Genomic DNA, 18913 nt, shown 5'->3' with positions numbered 1-18913 from the left:
CTTAAATGACACAACTGAACTGGCCTCTACTACTTCTACAGGAAGCTCATTCCACACAGCTATCACTCTCTGAGTAAAGAAATACCCCCTCGTGTTTCCCTTAAACTTTTGCCCCCTAATTCTCAAATCATGTCCTCTCGTTTGAATCTCCCCTACTCTCACTGGAAACAGCCTATTCATGTCAACTCTATCTATCCCTCTCAACATTTTAAATACCTCGATCAAATCCCCCCTCAACCTTCTACGCTCCAATGAATAGAGACCTAACTTGTTCAACCTTTCTCTGTAACTTAAGTGCTGAAACCCAGGTAACATCCTAGTAAATCGTCTCTGCACTCTCTTTAATTTATTGATATCTTTCCTATAATTCGGTAACCAGAACTGTACACAATATTCCAAATTTGGCCTTACCAATGCCTTGTACAATTTTAACATTACATCCCAACTTCTGTACTCAATGCTCTGATTTATAAAGGCCAGCGTTCCAAAAGCATTCTTCACCACCCTATCTACATGAGACTCCACCTTCAGGGAACTATGCACTGTTATTCCTAGATCTCTCTGTTCCACTGCATTCCTCAATGCCCTACCATTTACCCTGTATGTTCTATTTGGATTATTCCTGCCAAAATGTAGAACCTCACACTTCTCAGCATTAAACTCCATCTGCCAACGTTCAGCCCATTCTTCTAACCGGCATAAATCTCCCTGCAAGCTTTGAAAACCCACCTCATTATCCACAACACCTCCTACCTTAGTATCATCAGCATACTTACTAATCCAATTTACCACCCCATCATCCAGATCATTTATGTATATTACAAACAACATTGGGCCCAAAACAGATCCCTGAGGCACCCCGCTAGTCACCGGCCTCCATCCCGATAAACAATTATCCACCACTACTCTCTGGCATCTCCCATCTAGCCACTGTTGAATCCATTTTATTACTCCAGCATTAATACCTAACGACCGAACCTTCTTAACTAACCTTCCAGGTGGAACTTTGTCAAAGGCCTTGCTGAAGTCCATATAGACTACATCCACTGCCTTACCCTCGTCAACATTCCTCGTAACTACTTCAAAAAATTCAATAAGGTCAATGTGGCAAATGATTTCTTTAAGACCCTATCCACCTGTGACGCCACTTTCAAGGAATGATGTACCTCGATTCCCAGATCCCCTGTTCTATCACACCCCTCAGTGCCCACACCACTCTCACCGTGTGGGAGTTTATTCCACAACAAAAGAAATTCTGCAACTCCTAGAGGATTTCCACTCTTTCATTAACTTATATAATATAGAAAACAGTACAGTAAAGCACAGTACAGGCCCTTCAGCCCACAAATAGAGGAATATGGATGATGCACAGACAGAAGTGACTGGTTTAAGTTGGCACCTGGTTTTCTTAAAGTTGTCATAGTCGGGGTTTGGGGTTTAGTGGGGATAAGCTCCATCTAACTATTAAATGCTTCCAATGGTGTGTGTCTCAAAACGACAACCAAGTCCATCTCCTGGTCTTCATGTGTGGCTTAGCTACTAAGCCCAGTGGAACTGTTTCTACTGACAGAAGACGGGGCGAAGGCAGGTTACTGGTGCCTTAAAACCAGACACGTTAGGCAGATGGGGCTCATCAACCGGAATTGCCAGCTCATCTCGGAGAAGGAAAATTCTGATCTGCTGCCTTGCGGCTATACCCACTCATTGGGAGGGCTTTAGGAGTAAACCCTGAGGAAAAATCTAGAGCTGGAGCCCCTGCGGCAGTCCTGGCAGTCCCGGCAGCCCCTACGGCAGTCCCGGCAGCCCCTACAGCAGTCCCGGCAGTCCCTACGGCAGTCCTGGCAGTCCCTACGGCAGTCCTGGCAGCCCCTACGGCAGTCCTGGCAGTCCCGGCAGTCCCTACGGCAGTCCTGGCAGTCCCTACGGCAGTCCCGGCAGTCCTACATTGAGTTCAACGCTGACCGGCAACTCTGGCGATGCTGCAGATTGCAAACTGTATCGGTCTCTGCCATTCCTTCGGTTCATCACTTTTGTGGAGCGGGGGAGCTTGCTGCATGGGCAACAGCTCACCCTCCACATTGTACTTCCCCAGCACTGAAATAGCTAACATGAGGGGCATAGTTTTAAGGTGCTGGGAAGTACTGTAGGTACAGAGGGGATTTCAGGGGTAAGTTTTTCACACAGAGAATGGTGGGTGCGTAGAATGCACAGCCGTCAACGGTGGTGGAGGTGGATGCAATCAGGCCTTACAAGAGACTCTTAGATAGGTGCATGAAGCTTAGAGAAATAGAGGTCTCTGCGGTAGGGAAATTCTAGGCAGTTACTGGAGTAAGTTACATGTTCAGCACAACATTGTGGGCTGAAGGGCCTGTAATGTGCTGTAGATTTCTATGATATATGTCAATGCACTGCCCTGTCTAGTGTATCATCTAGACAACTAGGATGCAACATCCATGGTCGACCTGAACTGACCACGCGGTTAGCACAGACATTGTGGGCCGAAGGGCCTGTTCCTCTACTGTAGTGTTCTATGTTCCATGTTCTGACACTCTGGTCTGAAATTTCTCATTAGACATTTAAAGTCCAACATCTCCCCTCTGATATCTCCAATCTAAGATACACCACAGAGCAGTACAGGCCCCTTGTTGTGCCAACATTTCAAACTACTCGAAGACCAATCCAGCTCTTCCCTACTATACAGCTCTCCATTTTCCCCATCCACATGCCTATCTAAGAGTCTCTAATGTACCTGAGAATCAGGTTTATTATCACCAGCGTGTGTTGTGAAATTTGTTAATTTTGCAGCAGCAGTTCAATGCAATACAGAATATAGAAGGAAGTAAGAATAAATAAATCAATCAATTACAGTATATGTATATTGAATAGATTAAAAATCATGTAAAAAAACAGACATAATATATATTAAAAAAGTGAGGTAGTGTTCAAGGGTTCAACGTCCACCTGCCTCGACCACCACCCCTGGCAGTGTGTTCCACACATCCACCACTCTCTGTGTAAAAAACCTACCTCTGTACTTTCTTCCATTCACCTCAAAATGTCTTCTTATATTAGGCATTTCTGCTGGGAAAAGGTCCCTGGCTCTCCACTCTATCAATGCCTCTTATCATCTTGTACACCTCTAACAAGTCACCTCTCATCCTCCATCACTCCAAAGAGAAAAGCCTTGGCTCACTCAGCCTCTCCTCACAAGACTTGCTCTCTAATCCAGGCAGCTCCCTGGTGAATCTCCTCTACACCCTCTCTAATCCAGGCAGCTCCCTGGTAAATCTCCTCTGCACCCTCTCTAATCCAGGCAGCTCCCTGGTAAATCTCCTCTACACCCTCTCTAATCCAGGCAGCATCCTAGTAAATCTCCTCTGCAGCCTCTCTAATCCAGGCAGCATCCTGGTGAATCTCCTCTGCAGCCTCTCTAATCCAGGCAGCTCCCTGGTAAATCTCCTCTACACCCTCTCTAATCCAGGCAGCTCCCTGGTAAATCTCCTCTGCAGCCTCTCTAATCCAGGCAGCATCCTGGTGAATCTCCTCTGCAGCCTCTCTAATCCAGGCAGCTCCCTGGTAAATCTCCTCTACACCCTCTCTAATCCAGGCAGCATCCTAGTAAATCTCCTCTGCAGCCTCTCTAATCCAGGCAGCATCCTGGTGAATCTCCTCTGCAGCCTCTCTAATCCAGGCAGCTCCCTGGTAAATCTCCTCTACACCCTCTCTAATCCAGGCAGCTCCCTGGTAAATCTCCTCTACACCCTCTCTAATCCAGGCAGCTCCCTGGTGAATCTCCTCTGCAGCCTCTCTAATCCAGGCAGCTCCCTGGTAAATCTCCTCTGCACCCTCTCTAATCCAGGCAGCTCCCTGGTAAATCTCCTCTACACCCTCTCTAATCCAGGCAGCTCCCTGGTAAATCTCCTCTGCAGCCTCTCTAAAGCTACTACATCCTTCCCATAATGAGGCAACCAGAACTGGACACATTACTCCAAGTGTGGTCTAACCAGAGTTTTATAGAACTCCAATCCCTCATGTCTCCTGAACTTAATCCCCCAACTAATGAAAGCCAATGCATTGTATGCCTTTGTAACTACTGTTATGTATCACAATGATCTATTGTAAGGTACTGCAGCCAGACAGCGAATTTCATGACACATTCTAGTGATAGTAAAGCGGATTCTGATTCAAAGTGCATGCAACTTTGAGGAATCCACTGATGTGGATCCCAAGATCCCTCTGTTTCTTCACACTGCCAGCTATCTAGCCATTAACCCTGTACTCCGCCTTCAAATTTGACCTTCCAAACTGAATCACTTCACACTCTTCTGGGTTGAACTCCATCTGTCACTTCCTAGCCCAGCTCTGCATCCTGTCAATGATCCATCGTAACCTATAACCACCTTCCACATTATCCACACTACCACCAACTTCATGGTGAAGTAGATCTACATGTGGGTTTAATGCTGATATCACTTTTCACTATATACCCAGTGGGTATTCCTGGTGCAAGGCGAAGTAAGGAATGGGTATGGAAGTTGACCGATTCCAAAATCCGAATCTGAATCAAATTCAGGTTTGCTATCACTGATATATGTTGAGAAATTTATTGTTTTAGGAAGTCCTGTCTGACCCCCAAATCCGAATTCCCACGTTATTCGAACAGCTACTGATCCCACACCAAGGCGGGAGATGACCAATGCATCACCAAGTACCTTTTCATAGATCGTCGCATTCCTCGCGCTGGTTGGAATCCAGACTTCCTTGAAGAACTTTTCACTGATGGGATCTTGTACATCAATGGAAGGGTCATTGAAGCCCCCCAGGATGAGCCTGTGAGAGCGAGGGCAAAGTACAGGTCAACAATACCATCACTGACCCGAGAGCACAGAGGAGGGCCTGGGTTACTGCTCTAGTAATCCATGGGGTGCAGAAGGAGATTAGTTACTAGACTAGTCATCTAGGGGCGGGGAGGTGTTTAGATCTGGACTAGTAATTCAGGAGGTGAGGAGAGGGGTTTAGTCACTAGTCTAGTAATACAGAGGTTGAGGAGAGGGGTTTAGTTACTAGTCTAGAAATAATAGAGGGTGGGCAGAGGAGTTTAGTTACTAAACTAGTATTCCAGGGTTTGGGGAGCTGTTTGGATACTGGACTAGTAATTCAGAGGGTGAGGAGAGGGGTTTAGTTACTAGTCATGAAGTACAGGGGCTGGGGAGGGGGGTTTAGTGACTGGACTAGTAATGCAGAAGGTGAAGAGAGGGTTTTAGTTACCAAATGAGTAATCAGGGGATGAGGAGAGGGGTTTAATTACTAGTCTAGTAATCCAAGGCGTGAGGAGAGGGGTTCAGTTACCGAACAATTAATCGGAGATGATAAGAGGGGTTTAGTTACCAAATTAGTAATCAGGGGATGACAAGAGGGGGTTAGTTACTGGACCCGAAACCCAGAGGATAAGGAGAGGGCTGGATACTGGGCCCTCCCTCCCCCTCTCAGTGTGAACACTCACTTGAAGCAGTGCAGCCTGAGGCTGAGAGCGAACTTCCCGGCCTGGTACTCGACCCCATCCATTACCGAGGGAATCCGAGTCGTGTCCTCCACTATCACCGCCATTTCGCTGTCTCTCTTCCCCAGCATGCTCCGGTCATTAATATTGGCCGAGCCTGTATTCAAAACCAATGTGCATTTACAGAGCTTTATAAAATCACAAGGGAGGGTGATAACGTGGACGGCCACTGCCTTTTTCCCAGTCTGAAATTCCCATTGGCAGATGGAATATTGTGTCATGCACTAGGATAGAGGCAGTAAAGGTATTTAGCGGGGGGAAAAAAAGAAAATCTGAGATTCAAAGGGATTGGGAGTCCTCATGCAATGTCAACAAGACCAAGGAGCTGATTATTGACTTCAGGAGGAGGAAAGGATGTCCTCATCGGGGATCGGAGGTGGCGAAAGTCAGCAACTTTAAATTCCTCAGTGTTTTCCTGTCCTGGGCCCTGCAAATAAGTGTCATAACGAAGGAAGTATGGCAGCACCTCTGCTTCTTTGAAATCATCACCACACCCCGGAAACTGTCCTCGCCGGGTCTCAACACCTCCCTCTGCAATTGGATCCTGGACTTAACAGTGAGGCCACAGTCATTCCCTGTGGGCAGCAACGTCTCTGGTCCCATTGTTCTGAGCACTGGCCCTCCCCAGAACTGTTCACACTGCTGACGCATGACTGTGTCGCGGGATCCAGCTCAAACCGTGTCATCAGGTTGCGCATGACACTACAGTGGCTGGCCTTTTGAAAAACAATGATGAGGTGGAGCAGCTGGTGGATTGATGTGTGAAGGACAAAACTAAACCGGAACATGGAGAAGACAAAGGAAATGCTTGTGGACTTCATTAAGGAGCAGACGAACCACCCCCCTCTGTGAATACATGGCTCCTGTGTAGGGAGAGTTAAGTGCTCGAAGTTCTTAGCAGTGTGGAGGATCAGAGGGATCTTGGAGTCCGAGTCCATAGGACACTCAAAGCTGCTGTGCAGGTTGACTCTGTGGTTAAGAAAGCGTACGGTGCATAGGCCTTCATCAATCGTGGGACTGAGTTTAGCAGCCGAGAGGTAATGTTGCAGCTACATAGGACCCTGCTCAGACCCCACTTGGAGTACTGTGCTCAGTTCTGATCACCTCACTACAGGAAGGACGTGGAAACCATAGAAAGGGTGCAGAGGAGATTTACAAGGAAGTTGCCTGGATTGGGGAGCATGCCTTATGAGAATAGGTTGAGTGAACTCGGCCTTTTCTCCTCGGAGTGACAGAAGATGAGAGGTGACCTGATAGAGGTGTATAAGATGATGAGAGGCTTTGACAGTGTGGATAGTCAGAGGCTTTTTCCCAGGGCTGAAATGGATAGTATGAGAGGGCATAGTTTTAAGGTGCTTGGGAGTAGGTACAGAGGAGATGTCAGGGGTAAGTTTTTTTTACACAGAGAGTGGTGAGTGTGTGGAATGGGCTGCCGGCAACGGTGGTGGAGGCGGATACGATAGGGTCTTTTAAGAGACTCCTGGACAGGTATATGGAGCTCAGAAAAATAGAGGGCTATGGGTAACCCTGGTTCATTTCTAAGGTAAGGACATGTTCGGCACGGCTTTGTGGGCCGAAGGGTCTGTATTGTGCTGTAGGTTTTCTGTGTTGCCTGGGAGTTCACATCACAGATGACCTCATCTACAGTAGTCACTTAATATCACCTCCCTGCAGAAGAAGGCACAGAAGTGCCTCCTCTTCCTATGAAGACTGAGGCAAGCAAGGCCCCCCCGCCCCCCACCCTCCCCCCACGTCCTCACCTTAACTTTGTTTTACAGAAGCACCACTGAGACCATCCTGACAAGTTGCATCTCCATCTGGTATCGGACCAGCAGTCCGTACAAAGGGCCGTCAGAACAGCTGAGAGGATCACAGGGGTCTCCCTACCATCCACCGGGGACACTGATCAGAGCGCTGCGTACACAGGGCCCTCAGAATTATCAAGGATCCCACCCACCCACCCAGCATCCACTTTGATTTTCTACCCTTAGACAAGGGACTACGATGCATAAAACAGAAATGGTCAGGATGAAAAAACATATTTTCCCCATGCCATTAGGTTTTTGAACACCCGGCCACATCATATTTGAAGTGTCAGTGGTGAATCGGTCCCGCACCTTACAATATTTAATATTAGTGCACTTTGGTTTGTTATTTATTTGTGACTCATCTGTAGATTTTATCCTTGCCTTCGTGTTATCGTGTGTTATGTGTACTACTGTGCTTTACACCCTGGTTCAGAGAAATATTATCTCGTTTCTAAATATGTCATATGGTTATATACATTATATACATGTATATAGTTAAATGACAATAAACTTGACTTGATTTGAAGATTTAGCATGACATTTAAAACTTGAACAGACTTGCAAAGATGTGTAGTGGAGAGTATATTGACTGTTTGTTTATATCAGTCTGGTTTAGAACCCATGAATGGAAAATCCTAAAAAAAATAGTGGACATAACCCCATCCATCACGGGTAAAGCCCTCCCCAGCAGTGAGCACATCTACACGGAGCACTGTCACAGGAAAGTAGCATCCGTCATCAAAGACCCCACCACCCAGGCCTTGACTTCTTGCTGCTGCTGAGGCTTTATAAGGCATTGGTCAGATGACACTTGCTGTACTGTGAGTTGTTTTGGGCCCCTTATCTCAGCACGGATGGAGAGGTTCACGAGAACGATCCCAGGAATGAAAGAGTTATCATTCGGCCCATCGAGCCTGCTTTACCGTGGCTGATTTATTATCCCTCTCAGCCTCTGTGGATGTGGGTTTAATTCCAACATTTAAGAGAAATTTGGTAGGTACACGGATTGGAGGGTGTGGGTCGATGGGATCAGGCAGGCACTGAATGGGCTGAAAGGCCTGTTTCTGTGCTGTAGTGCATAAACTTTTATCAGGTCTCCCCTATGCCACTCCAGTGAAAACAACCCAGGTTTATCCAATCTTTCCTCGTAGCTCCTGCCCTCTAATCCAGACAGCATCCTGTTGAACCTATTCTGCAGCCACTGCAAAGGTTCTGTGCCCTTCTCGTAACGGGGAGACCAGAACTACACACAATGCTCCGTGACCTTCTGAAAGGCCAGCAGAGAAATGATGGACCAAGTGTGGGAGATTCCACAGAAAGCACACAGATGCCTCCTCACCCTCAGGTCAGCATCAGTATATCTCCACCCTCACTCACCAATGATGACCTTCTCGTCGTCCGCAATCATCAGCTTGCTGTGGACATAGATGAGTTCCGTCACCAGCTTCCCGTCCAGCTCGGCATGGGTCCGCAGCCCACACACTGAGAAGTAATTCATCCACATGTCATCCACTGCCAGCAGAGAGAGAGGGAGACGGCTTGTGAGAGTCAGGTCCTGTGCGTAACAACCTCATTGAATGTTAGCTTACCTGGTACAATAAGATGGACACTTGACCTTGTTATGGCCTTTCACCTTATTAACTACCTGCACTGCACTTTCTCTGTGACTGTAACATTTTATTCTACATTCTGTTATTGTTTTCCCTTGTTCTACATCAATACACTGTGTAATGACTGGATCTGTATGAATAGTACGTAAGAAAAGCCTTTCACTGTATCTCGGTACACGTGACAATAGTAAACCAACTCCAATTCCTGTTACCCAATGCACGCAGAAGGGCACCCTGTTCAGATGTATCACCACTCGGTACGGCATCTGCTCTGTCCGCGACGATGAGAAACTGCAGGGAGCACATCACAGGAACCAGCCTTGCCTCGATGGACTCTGTCAACACTTGTCACTGTCTTAGCGAAACAGCCAGAATAAACAAAGAGCCCACCCACCCTGAACATTCTCTCTTCTCCCCTCCCGATGGGCATCATCGTCACCATCATCATCATTATGGGCCGTGTCATATGACCTAGGCAAACATGGTCTTTCCATGTCCATGATTGTTCTTGGCATATTTTTCTACAGAACTGGTTTGCCATTGCCTTCTCCTGGGCAGTGTCTTTACAAGACGGGTGACCCCAGCCATTATCAATACTCTTCAGAGATCGTCTGCCTGGTGTCAGTGGTCACATCACCAGGATGTGTGATCTGTACCACTTGTTCATGCAACCATCCACCACCTGTGCCAAGGGCTTCTCGTGACCCTGATTGGGGAGATAAGCAGGTGCTGAGGGAAGGAGTGCCTTACACCTCCTTTGGTAGAAACGCGTGGCCAAGTGGTTAAGGTGTCGGCCCAGTGATCTGAAGGTCACTAGTTCAAGCCTCAGCTGAGGCAGAGTGTTGTGTCCTTGAGCAAGGCACTTAACCACACATTGCTCTGTGACGACACCAGTGCCAAGCTGTATGGGTCCTAATGCCCTTCCCTTGGACAACATTGGTGGCGTGGAGAGGGGAGACTTGCAGCTTGGGCAACTGCCGGTCTTCAATACAACTTTGCCCAGGCCTCAGTCATCATCGAAAATCAATAGACAGCCAAAGAAGAAGAGGTAGAAACATACGTCCACCTTGCCTCCCTCCCGTTGGGCAGAAGACACACACCACTAGATTCAAGGTCAGCTTCCACCCTGCCTCCCTCCCGTTGGGCAGAAGACACACACCACTAGATTCAAGGTCAGCTTCCACCCTGCCTCCCTCCCGTTGGGCAGAAGACACACACCGATAGATACAAGGACAGCTTCCACCCTGCCTCCCTCCCATTGGGCAGAAGACACACACCACTAGATACAAGGACAGCTTCCACCCTGCAGTCACCAGACTCTTGACTGAACTTCCGATATGCTAAAGCTGACCTTTTGATCTTCCAGTCTACCTCACCATGACACTTGCATCTTATTGTCTGTCTGCACCACACTTTATTCTGCATCCTGTTTTCCTTTGTACAACCTGGATGTACTAATGCATGGAATGATCTGTCTGGATGGCAGGCAAATTCAAGTTTGTCTCTGTATCTTGGTACAGGTGACAATAATAAACCAATTCCAATTACTTTTATTGCCCCCAGATTTCCTCTCTCCATCACTGGCAAAGTGTGGTTGAAACATTCACAAAATCACGTGGAACGTGTAGAGCATGAAGCCATCTCGACTCTTGTCTTGCTGCTGGATCCAGATGGGAATTGGGAAGAGAGAGTGAGCTGATGCTGTGCAACTCTCCCTCTCTGAAATCCAAATCACGCGCTAGTCTCGACATCATCGAATCCAGCCGGTGGTGTAGTGGCATCAGCGCTGGACTTCGGGGCGAGAGGTCCCGAGTTCGAATCCAGCCGGCTCCCTTGCATGCTCTCCATCCGTGCTGGGTTAAGTGTCGAGCTAGCAACTCGACCTCGTAAAAAGTACTAATGGTGTCGAGGTCTTCATCGATGACGATGGACGAACCTTAATGGGTTGCATCACTCATGGAGGGGCTACTGCACAGGATTGGAAAAAGCTGCAGAAAGTTGCCAACTCCACCATCAGATTTCTGAATTACTACATCACTATCTTTTTGCACTACATATATAGTATACATATATTTCTTATTGTAATTTATAGTTGTTTCATGTACTGCAGTATACAGCTGTCACAAAACAACAAGTTTACCAACATATGCCAGTGATATTAAACCTGATTCTGAGTCACTGCCATGAACAGACAGGTGAACTGCCAGCCCTGACCCTCCCAGTATCCAAAGAAACGCTTACTCTCTTTCCGGAGTCGCTCGATGATGGAGTACTCTCCTCTCGCAATGGTCCTGTGGGAACAGAAGCACACTCAGTGACGTTCTAGACAGGACAGAGACAAGCAGAGGAAGAGGAGCGTACGACGGAGGGAGTGATCTGAGACGGGCTGCTCAGGAGGGTGGGCAGCTGGATTTTTCTTCAAATGGAGGCTGGGGGAGTTGGGGGCTGTGGGGAGAGAGCCAGGGAGGAGGATGTGAACGGAGAGCTCTAGAAAAGCTAGCACATACAAGATGGGCCAAGTGACCTTCAGTTTGTGCACAATGAGAGAATAATTGGACGGAGCAAAAACTGTGAGGCATCTATCTCACACCCGGAGACCCCAGTTCAATCTAGTTTTCCACCGCTGTCATAGAGTCATCGAGAAGTTCAGCACAGAAACAAGCCCTTCGGCCCATCTAGTCCTTGCTGAACCATTTCATCTGTCTAGTCTCATCGACCTACACTGGGACCATAGCCCTCCATACCACCTATCTGAACTTCGCTTAAACTTTGACGATGAGCTTGCATGCACCCTTCGTGCTGGCAGCTGCTTGTACGGAGTTTGCACGTTCTCACGCCTGACTGTGTGGGATTACCGCAGGCGCATTGCTTTCTTCCTGCATGATTGTCCCCTGTCAATTGCCCCTCATGGATGAGGGGTAAAATCCGGGGTGAGTTGATGGGTGGGTGGGGACAATCAAATGGAACCAGGGCACATAGAGGTGATTCGATAGAGGTGTAAAACAAACTCTTATGCATTTGATGGCCTTGCAGACGATGTGAAGATAGGTGGAGGGGCAGGTCGTGTTGAGGAAGCAGGGAGTCTGTGAAGGACTTGGACAGATTAGGAGAATGGGCAAAGGAGGGGCAGAATGGTGGAGGTTGATAGGATCTTGACTAGTCAAGGCATCAAACGTTACGGGGAGAAGGCAGGAGAACGGGGTTGAGAGGGATAATAAATCAGCTGTGATGAAATGGTTGAGCAGGCAAGTGGCCTAGCTGTGCTCCTACGTCTAATGGTCTACGGTAGTTTGTGACCGCTGATGATTTTCCCAGGTTGGAAGAGTTGAACACTGGAGGACACGGATGCGAGGTGAGGGGTGAGGGTGGCGGGAAAGGTTTACTTACTTTTATTGTTTGTACAATTTGTATTTTTGTCTCACACATTGGGTGTTTGATGGCAACAGACAACACAGTACAGAAGCTTCGGCCCACAGTGTTATGCCAACCCTTTAACTGAATCCATGCCAGTACTGCCCTCCGTTTTCCTGTCATCTATGTGCCTATCTAAGAGCCTCTTAATGTATCTGCCTCTACCACCACCCCAGAAGCACGTTCCACGCACCCACCACTCTCTGTAAATAACTTATCTCTGATATCCTCCTATACTTTCCTTCATTCACTTTCAAATTATACCCCTCGTACTAGCCATTTCCACCCTGGGAAAAAGTCTCTGGCTGTCTGATTGATCAATGCCTCTAATCATCTTGTACACCTCCATCAAGTCACCTCTCATCCTCCCTCACTCCAAAAAGTCCTAGCTTGCCCAACCTATCCTCGTAGGACATGCTCTCTAATCCAGGTAGCTCCCTGGGAAATCCCTGCACCCTCTCTAAAGCTTCCACATCCTTCCTATAATGACGTGACCAGAACTGAACACGATACTCCAAGCGTGGTCTAATAAGGGGTTTACAGAGCTCTTGAACTCAATCCCTTGACTAATAAAGGTTAACATACCCTACACCTTCTTAACCACCCCATCAGCTTTTGTGGCAACTTTGAGTTGGATCTGAGATCCTTCTGTTCCTCCACACTGCTAAGAATCCTGCCATTACCCCGTACTCTGCCTTGGTTTGACCGTCCAAAGTGAATAATTTTGACTTTACCACATTGCTTATCTAACATCGCTTGTCTAACGTCTCCTGTCCCACACTTGAACTCAACCCCAATATCTCTGATAGGTGGATATCTTTCACCCATCAGAGATATTGTTCAGGAGCGCCAATCCCTCATTCACCGGCCCATCTACTCATGTGACCAGTTTCCGGGAGCTCCCGAGATCCATTCGGGGTCGAAGTTTCCGAAGAATTACGGAGCACAGAAACAGGCCCTTCGGTACTGTAATGGCCCACGTACCTAGTGCTTGGAGCATAGGCCCCTCTCCCCCTCTGAGCCTGTTCTAGGGGGCAAAGGAGAGCGCATTGGGGTGCCGCAGTAGCGAAGCGGTTAGCAGGATGCTATTACAGCTCAGAGTTCGGAATTCATTCTGGCGTTCTCTGTAAGAACGTTTATGTCTTTCCTGCGAGCATGTGGGTTTCCTCTGGCTGCTCCCTTTTCCTCCCACAATCCAAAACAGACTGGTTAGTGGGTTAACTGGTGATCATAAATTGTCCTAGGGCTGAATCGGTGGGCTGCTGGGTGGTGTGGTGTGGCTTGGTGCACTGGTAGAGCCTGCTACACACTGTATCTCTAAATAAATCAACGTCGAAGGTTAGTACTGTGGACGGGGATCCGATATCAGCACAGTGATTGAGGAGCAATGGATGCAGGTCGGGGGGAGGGCCAGAGAGCCTACCTATAGTTAAAGTGCATCACGGCTTGAATGGCTGCCCCTCCCCCTGTCGTTATGTCCCCCTCGAAGCCAGGCATCAGCGGAGTCACCAGGTACACACGGTACCGCTGCTTCTCCCTGAGGGAACAGGAGAAAAGATATGAAGATTAATCAGAGTGCAGCTCACTCAGGGCCCTTAGCATTGTCAATTATCCCTCCCATCTGTCCAACAAACTCTTTGATCCTCTACCATCAGGCAGGAGGTGCTTTAGCATTAGGACAAGGACTGTGAGGATGGGAAACAGCTTCTGCCCCCAGGCCGTGAGACGACTGAACTCCCTACCACCACCCAGGTCTCATCATGTATAAAGCGCCAGTAGCATTGTACTGGTTACTTTGTAACTTGTGTTGTAAAAGTCAGTCTTTGGGGATATATTATATTATTTGTTAACTTATTTGTGGGAATATTACTTTATGTCTTGTGTTGTGCGTGAGTTATACAGTGGTGCTAGGAAGTTGGTGAACCCTGTAGAATCTTCTCTATTTCTGCATAAATGTGATGAGATCTTCACATAAGTCCTAAAGCTAGATAAAGAGGTAATGCCTTCTACAAAATCTATTTGGAGTCAGATGTTCCAATCAATGAGATGAGACTGGAGGTGTGGATTGTAGAGGTGTCCTGCCCTATAAAAAAGACACACAAAGTCAGGTTGACAGAGCCTGCTCTTCTCAAGAAAGATCTCTTCATGTGCACCATGCCTCGATCAAAACAACTGTCAGAGGACCTTAGAAGAATTGTAGAGATGCGTGAAGCATTTTTAAAGACCTGAGTGGTCATCAGTCCACAGTAAGAGAAATTATCTACACATTGAGGTAACTCAGTACTGTTGCTACTCTCCCGAGGAGTGGGTATCCTGCGAAGGTCACACCAAGAGCACAAAATGTAGTGCTGAAGGAGACGAAAAACAACCCAAGGGTAACAGCAAAAGATCTACAGAAATCTTTCGAAATTGCTAAAGTCTCCTCTCATGGGTCCACTATGAGGAAAAACACCAAACAAGAATGGTGCTCGTAGAAGTTAGAGAAATCAATGTTCATGCCATCAGGTTGGAGGCTACCCAGACGGAATAGCCAACCTGAGTGTGGCTTCATCCTGACAGTAGAGGAGGCCATGGATTGACATATTAGAATGGGAATGAGACATTTTAATTCCACGTGTGTTTTTGTGTGTGTTGTGCAAGTCAGTAACAGAATGGTTTGAAAAGAAGAAAATGATTGTTTTGAAATGGCCGAGTCAAAGTCCTGACCTTAACCCTATAGAAATGAATTGAATGGAATTGAATTGAAATGCCGTGGAAGGACCTGAAGCAAGCAGTTCATGGAAGGAAGCTCACCACATCCCAGAGATGTTTTGTAAGGAGGAATGGCCCAAAATTCCTCCAAGCCGATGTGCAGGACTGATCAACAGTTACTGGAAATGTTTGGTTGAAGTTATTGCTTAACAAGGGGCTCACACTAGTTACTGTAAGCAAAGGTTGGCATACTTTTTTCAACAAATACACATCATATTGGATCACTTTTCTCAATAAATAAATGAATAAGTATAATGTTTTTGTGTTATTTATTTAATTGGATTCTCTTTTTCTAGTTTCAGGACATGTGAAGATCTGATCATATTTTAGGTCAAATTTATGCAGAAATGGAGAAAATTCTACAGGGTTCACACTGTCTAGCACCACTGTAGGTACTGTGTTGTGCACCTTGGTCCCAGAAAACATTGTTTTGTTTGGCGGTGTGCACGTGTAGGGTTGAATGGCAATAAACTTGGAATTGAGATATTTTTCTATTACTTATTTATTTTCATAATTTATAGTGATTTTATATCTTTGTTCCAAATTGCTGCCACAATACAACAAATTTCACCTCATTTAAGTCATATAACTTGATTCGGATTCTGGTGTCTGAGTGGGTGGGGGTGAACCAGAGGCAGCGGGCAGTCGAGGATTCCGTCCAAGCCGACTGTATGCCCCACTCTTGAGGGTGGGGGGGGGGGGGATTACATCCATGCCTGGGTGTCCCTGGAAAAGGATCATGTGGTATTCACAGTACAATGAAGGGATCCCGGGAAAAGTGGGGCTCTTGGGGTCAAATAATATTTCAGATTGAAGTTATAAGTATTTCTGAAGCCCTGATTATTAGTGAATTCTCAGTTAAATAAAAGGTTAATCAATGGTGGTGGGCAGTTGAGGGTTCTGTCAGACCTGACCGCTTGCCTTTTTCTGACGTTACATACATCCTGTATGTCCTTGAAGAAGGAGAACACAAAATTCCCCACGAATGGAGGGTTGAATGTGTTGTAGACACATGAGATTCTGCAGATGCTGGAAACCCAGAGCAACACACACAAAATGCTGGGGGAACTCAGCAGGTCAGGCATCAACAATGGAAATGAATAAACAGTCAGCATTTCCGGCCGACAGTCTTAATCAGGACTGGAAGAGAAGGGGGAAGATGCCAGAATTAAAAGGTGGGGCGAGGGGCAGGTGATAGGTAAAGCCAGGTGGGTGGGAAAGGTCAAGGCTGGAGAGGAGAATGGACCATTGGAGAAAGGGAAGGAGGAGGGGACCGAGGGGGTGATGATAGGCTGGTGAAAAGAGTTAAGAGGGCAGAGTGGGGAATAGAAGAAGAGGGAACGGGAAAGGGATTTTTTTTACTAGAAGGAGCAATCAATGTTCACTCCATCAGTAGTAGTGTGTCTGCATGATCGTTTATAAAGCCTTGATTATTGTGTAGTGTTTTCAAGTTCAAGTTCAAGCTTATTGTCATCTGACTGTACATATATACAACCAAACGGAACAACGTTCCTCCAGAGCACGGTGTACCCACAATATATAAACTATACCCAACACATAAAACAAAATTTTACCATTAATAAGTGTAATGTGTAGCCAAGGTTTTGGAAAAACAAAGGGAAAAGGGTGGTGGGCAGTCAGGGGTCCGGCCCGAACTGATTGCCTGACCCTCTCCCAGGGTTACACTATATCTGTGTATCCCTGGAGAAGAAGATCGCAGTGACAACAGGTATAGTGGGCTCAAGTGTGATTTAGACAGCAATCACTATTATAACTTAAAATTGTTAATAATGTGCTTTATGAAGTCCGGTGAACGGTTTAATTGTGTACTGCTGTAAGAAGGTATGACAACACCTCTACCTTCTTGGAAGTTAGTGTAAAGTCACTCAAAACTTTGACAAACCTCTTTAGATGCAGAGTGGAGAATATTCAAACTGGTTTCATGATGGCCTGGTATGGAAACACATACCATGGAAGAAGGTACAGAACCTTCAGGACCCACAGCACCGGGTTCAGGAACAGTTATTACCCCTCAACCATCAGGTCCCACACCACCAGGTTCAGGAACAGTTATTACCCCTCAACCATCAGGTCCCACACCACCAGGTTCAGGAACAGTTATTACCCCTCAACCATCAGGTCCCACACCACCAGGGTCAGGAACAGTTATTACCCCTCAACCATCAGGTCCCACACCACCAGGTTCAGGAACAGTTATTACCCCTCAACCATCAAGTCCCACACCAACAGGTTCAGGGACAGTTATTGCCCCTCAACCATCAGGTTACTGAATCAAAAGGGATAACTTCACTCATCCCATTACTGAAAAGATCCCACAACCTATGGATTCACTTTCAAGGACACTTCATCTCATGTTCTCGATATTTATTGCCAATATGCTTATGTGAAAATACTGTTCCTGGACTACAGTTCAGCATTCAACACCATTATTCCTTCTAGGCTCAACATGAAGCTCAGAGATCTTAGCCTTCACCCTGCCTTGTGTAACTGGATCCTGGACTTCCTGTCAGATCACCAGCAGGTGGTAAGAGTGGATTCCCTCACCTTCACCCCTCTGCCCCTCAACATAGGGTTGTGCACTAAGACCCCTACTTTACTCTCTGTATACCCATGACTGTGTTGCCACCTGAAGCACCAATCTGCTAATTAAATTTGCTGATTGGCCTAATCTCAAATAATAATGAGGCGGCCTACAGAGAAGAAGTCATCACCCTGACACAGTGGTGTCAAGAAAACAAGCTCTCGCTCAACGTCGCAAAAACAAAGGAGCTGGTTGTGGACTACAGGAGGAATGGAGACAGGCTAGCCCCTATTGACATCAATGGATCTGGGGTTGAGAGGGTGAACAGCTTCAAGTTCCTTGGCATCCAAATCACCAAGGATCTCATGTGATCTGTACATACCGGCTGTGTGGTGAAAAAGGCACAGCAGCGCCTCTTTCACCTCAGACGGTTGTGGAAGTTTGGTGTGGGCCCCCAAATCCTAAGAACTTTCTACAGGGGCACAATTGAGAGCATCCTGACTGGCTGCATCACTGCCTGGTATGGGAACTGTACTTCCCTCAATCGCTGGACTCTGCAGAGAGTGGTGCGGACAGCCCAGCGCATCTGTAGATGTGAACTTCCCACTATTCAGGACATTTACAAAGACAGGTGTGTAAAAAGAGCCCGAAGGATCTTTGGGGACCTGAGTCACCCCAACCACAAACTGTTCCAGCTGTTACCATCCGGGAAATGGTACTGCAGCATAAAATCCAGGACCAACAGGCTGGGACAGCTTCTTCCACCAGGCCATCAGACTGATTAATTCATGCTGATACAACTGTATTTCTATGTTATACTGACTCTCCTGTTGTACATACTACTTATTACAAAATACTATGATTGCACATTGCACATTTAGACGGAGATGTGACGTAAAGATTTTTACTCCTCATGTATGTGAAGGATGTAAGTAATAAAATTAATTCAATAACTTATTTATTATTATTTCATTTTTTCATTTATATTTGCATAATTTGCTGCATTTTGCACGTTGGCTGTTTGTCGTGTTGTGTGCAGAGTTTCGTTGATTCTTTTATGATCCTTGGATTTACTGTGCTTACCCACGTAAAAGCGAATCTCAGGGTTGTATATGGTGATATATATGTACTTGATAATAAATTCACTTTGAACTTTGAAACACCAATGCTCTTGACTGGAAGAGCCTACAAAATGTCGTGGATAAAGCCCGGTCCACCATGGGTAAAACCC

General features: G+C 46.7%; 1 protein-coding gene across 4 annotated transcripts in view; it reads right to left on the bottom strand.

Annotated features, from left to right (window-relative positions):
• Positions 1-18913, bottom strand: part of LOC140725789 (phospholipase D1-like) — a 228636-nt gene that overhangs the window by 4781 nt on the left and 204942 nt on the right. For all 4 annotated transcript variants that reach the window (XM_073041705.1, XM_073041706.1, XM_073041704.1 and 1 more), the window contains 5 exons: positions 13813-13926; positions 11220-11269; positions 8746-8880; positions 5504-5657; positions 4713-4830 (listed from right to left, as the gene is read on the bottom strand). In XM_073041705.1, coding sequence (XP_072897806.1) covers positions 4713-4830; positions 5504-5657; positions 8746-8880; positions 11220-11269; positions 13813-13926 — 571 coding nt within the window. The remainder of the gene's footprint in view (positions 1-4712; positions 4831-5503; positions 5658-8745; positions 8881-11219; positions 11270-13812; positions 13927-18913) is intronic.

The sequence above is a fragment of the Hemitrygon akajei genome, chromosome 3 (assembly GCF_048418815.1).
Source record: "Hemitrygon akajei chromosome 3, sHemAka1.3, whole genome shotgun sequence".
Taxonomy (NCBI): Eukaryota; Metazoa; Chordata; class Chondrichthyes; order Myliobatiformes; family Dasyatidae; genus Hemitrygon; species Hemitrygon akajei.
Note: the sequence above shows the minus strand (reverse complement) of the source record. Positions and strands in the feature narration are given on the sequence as shown.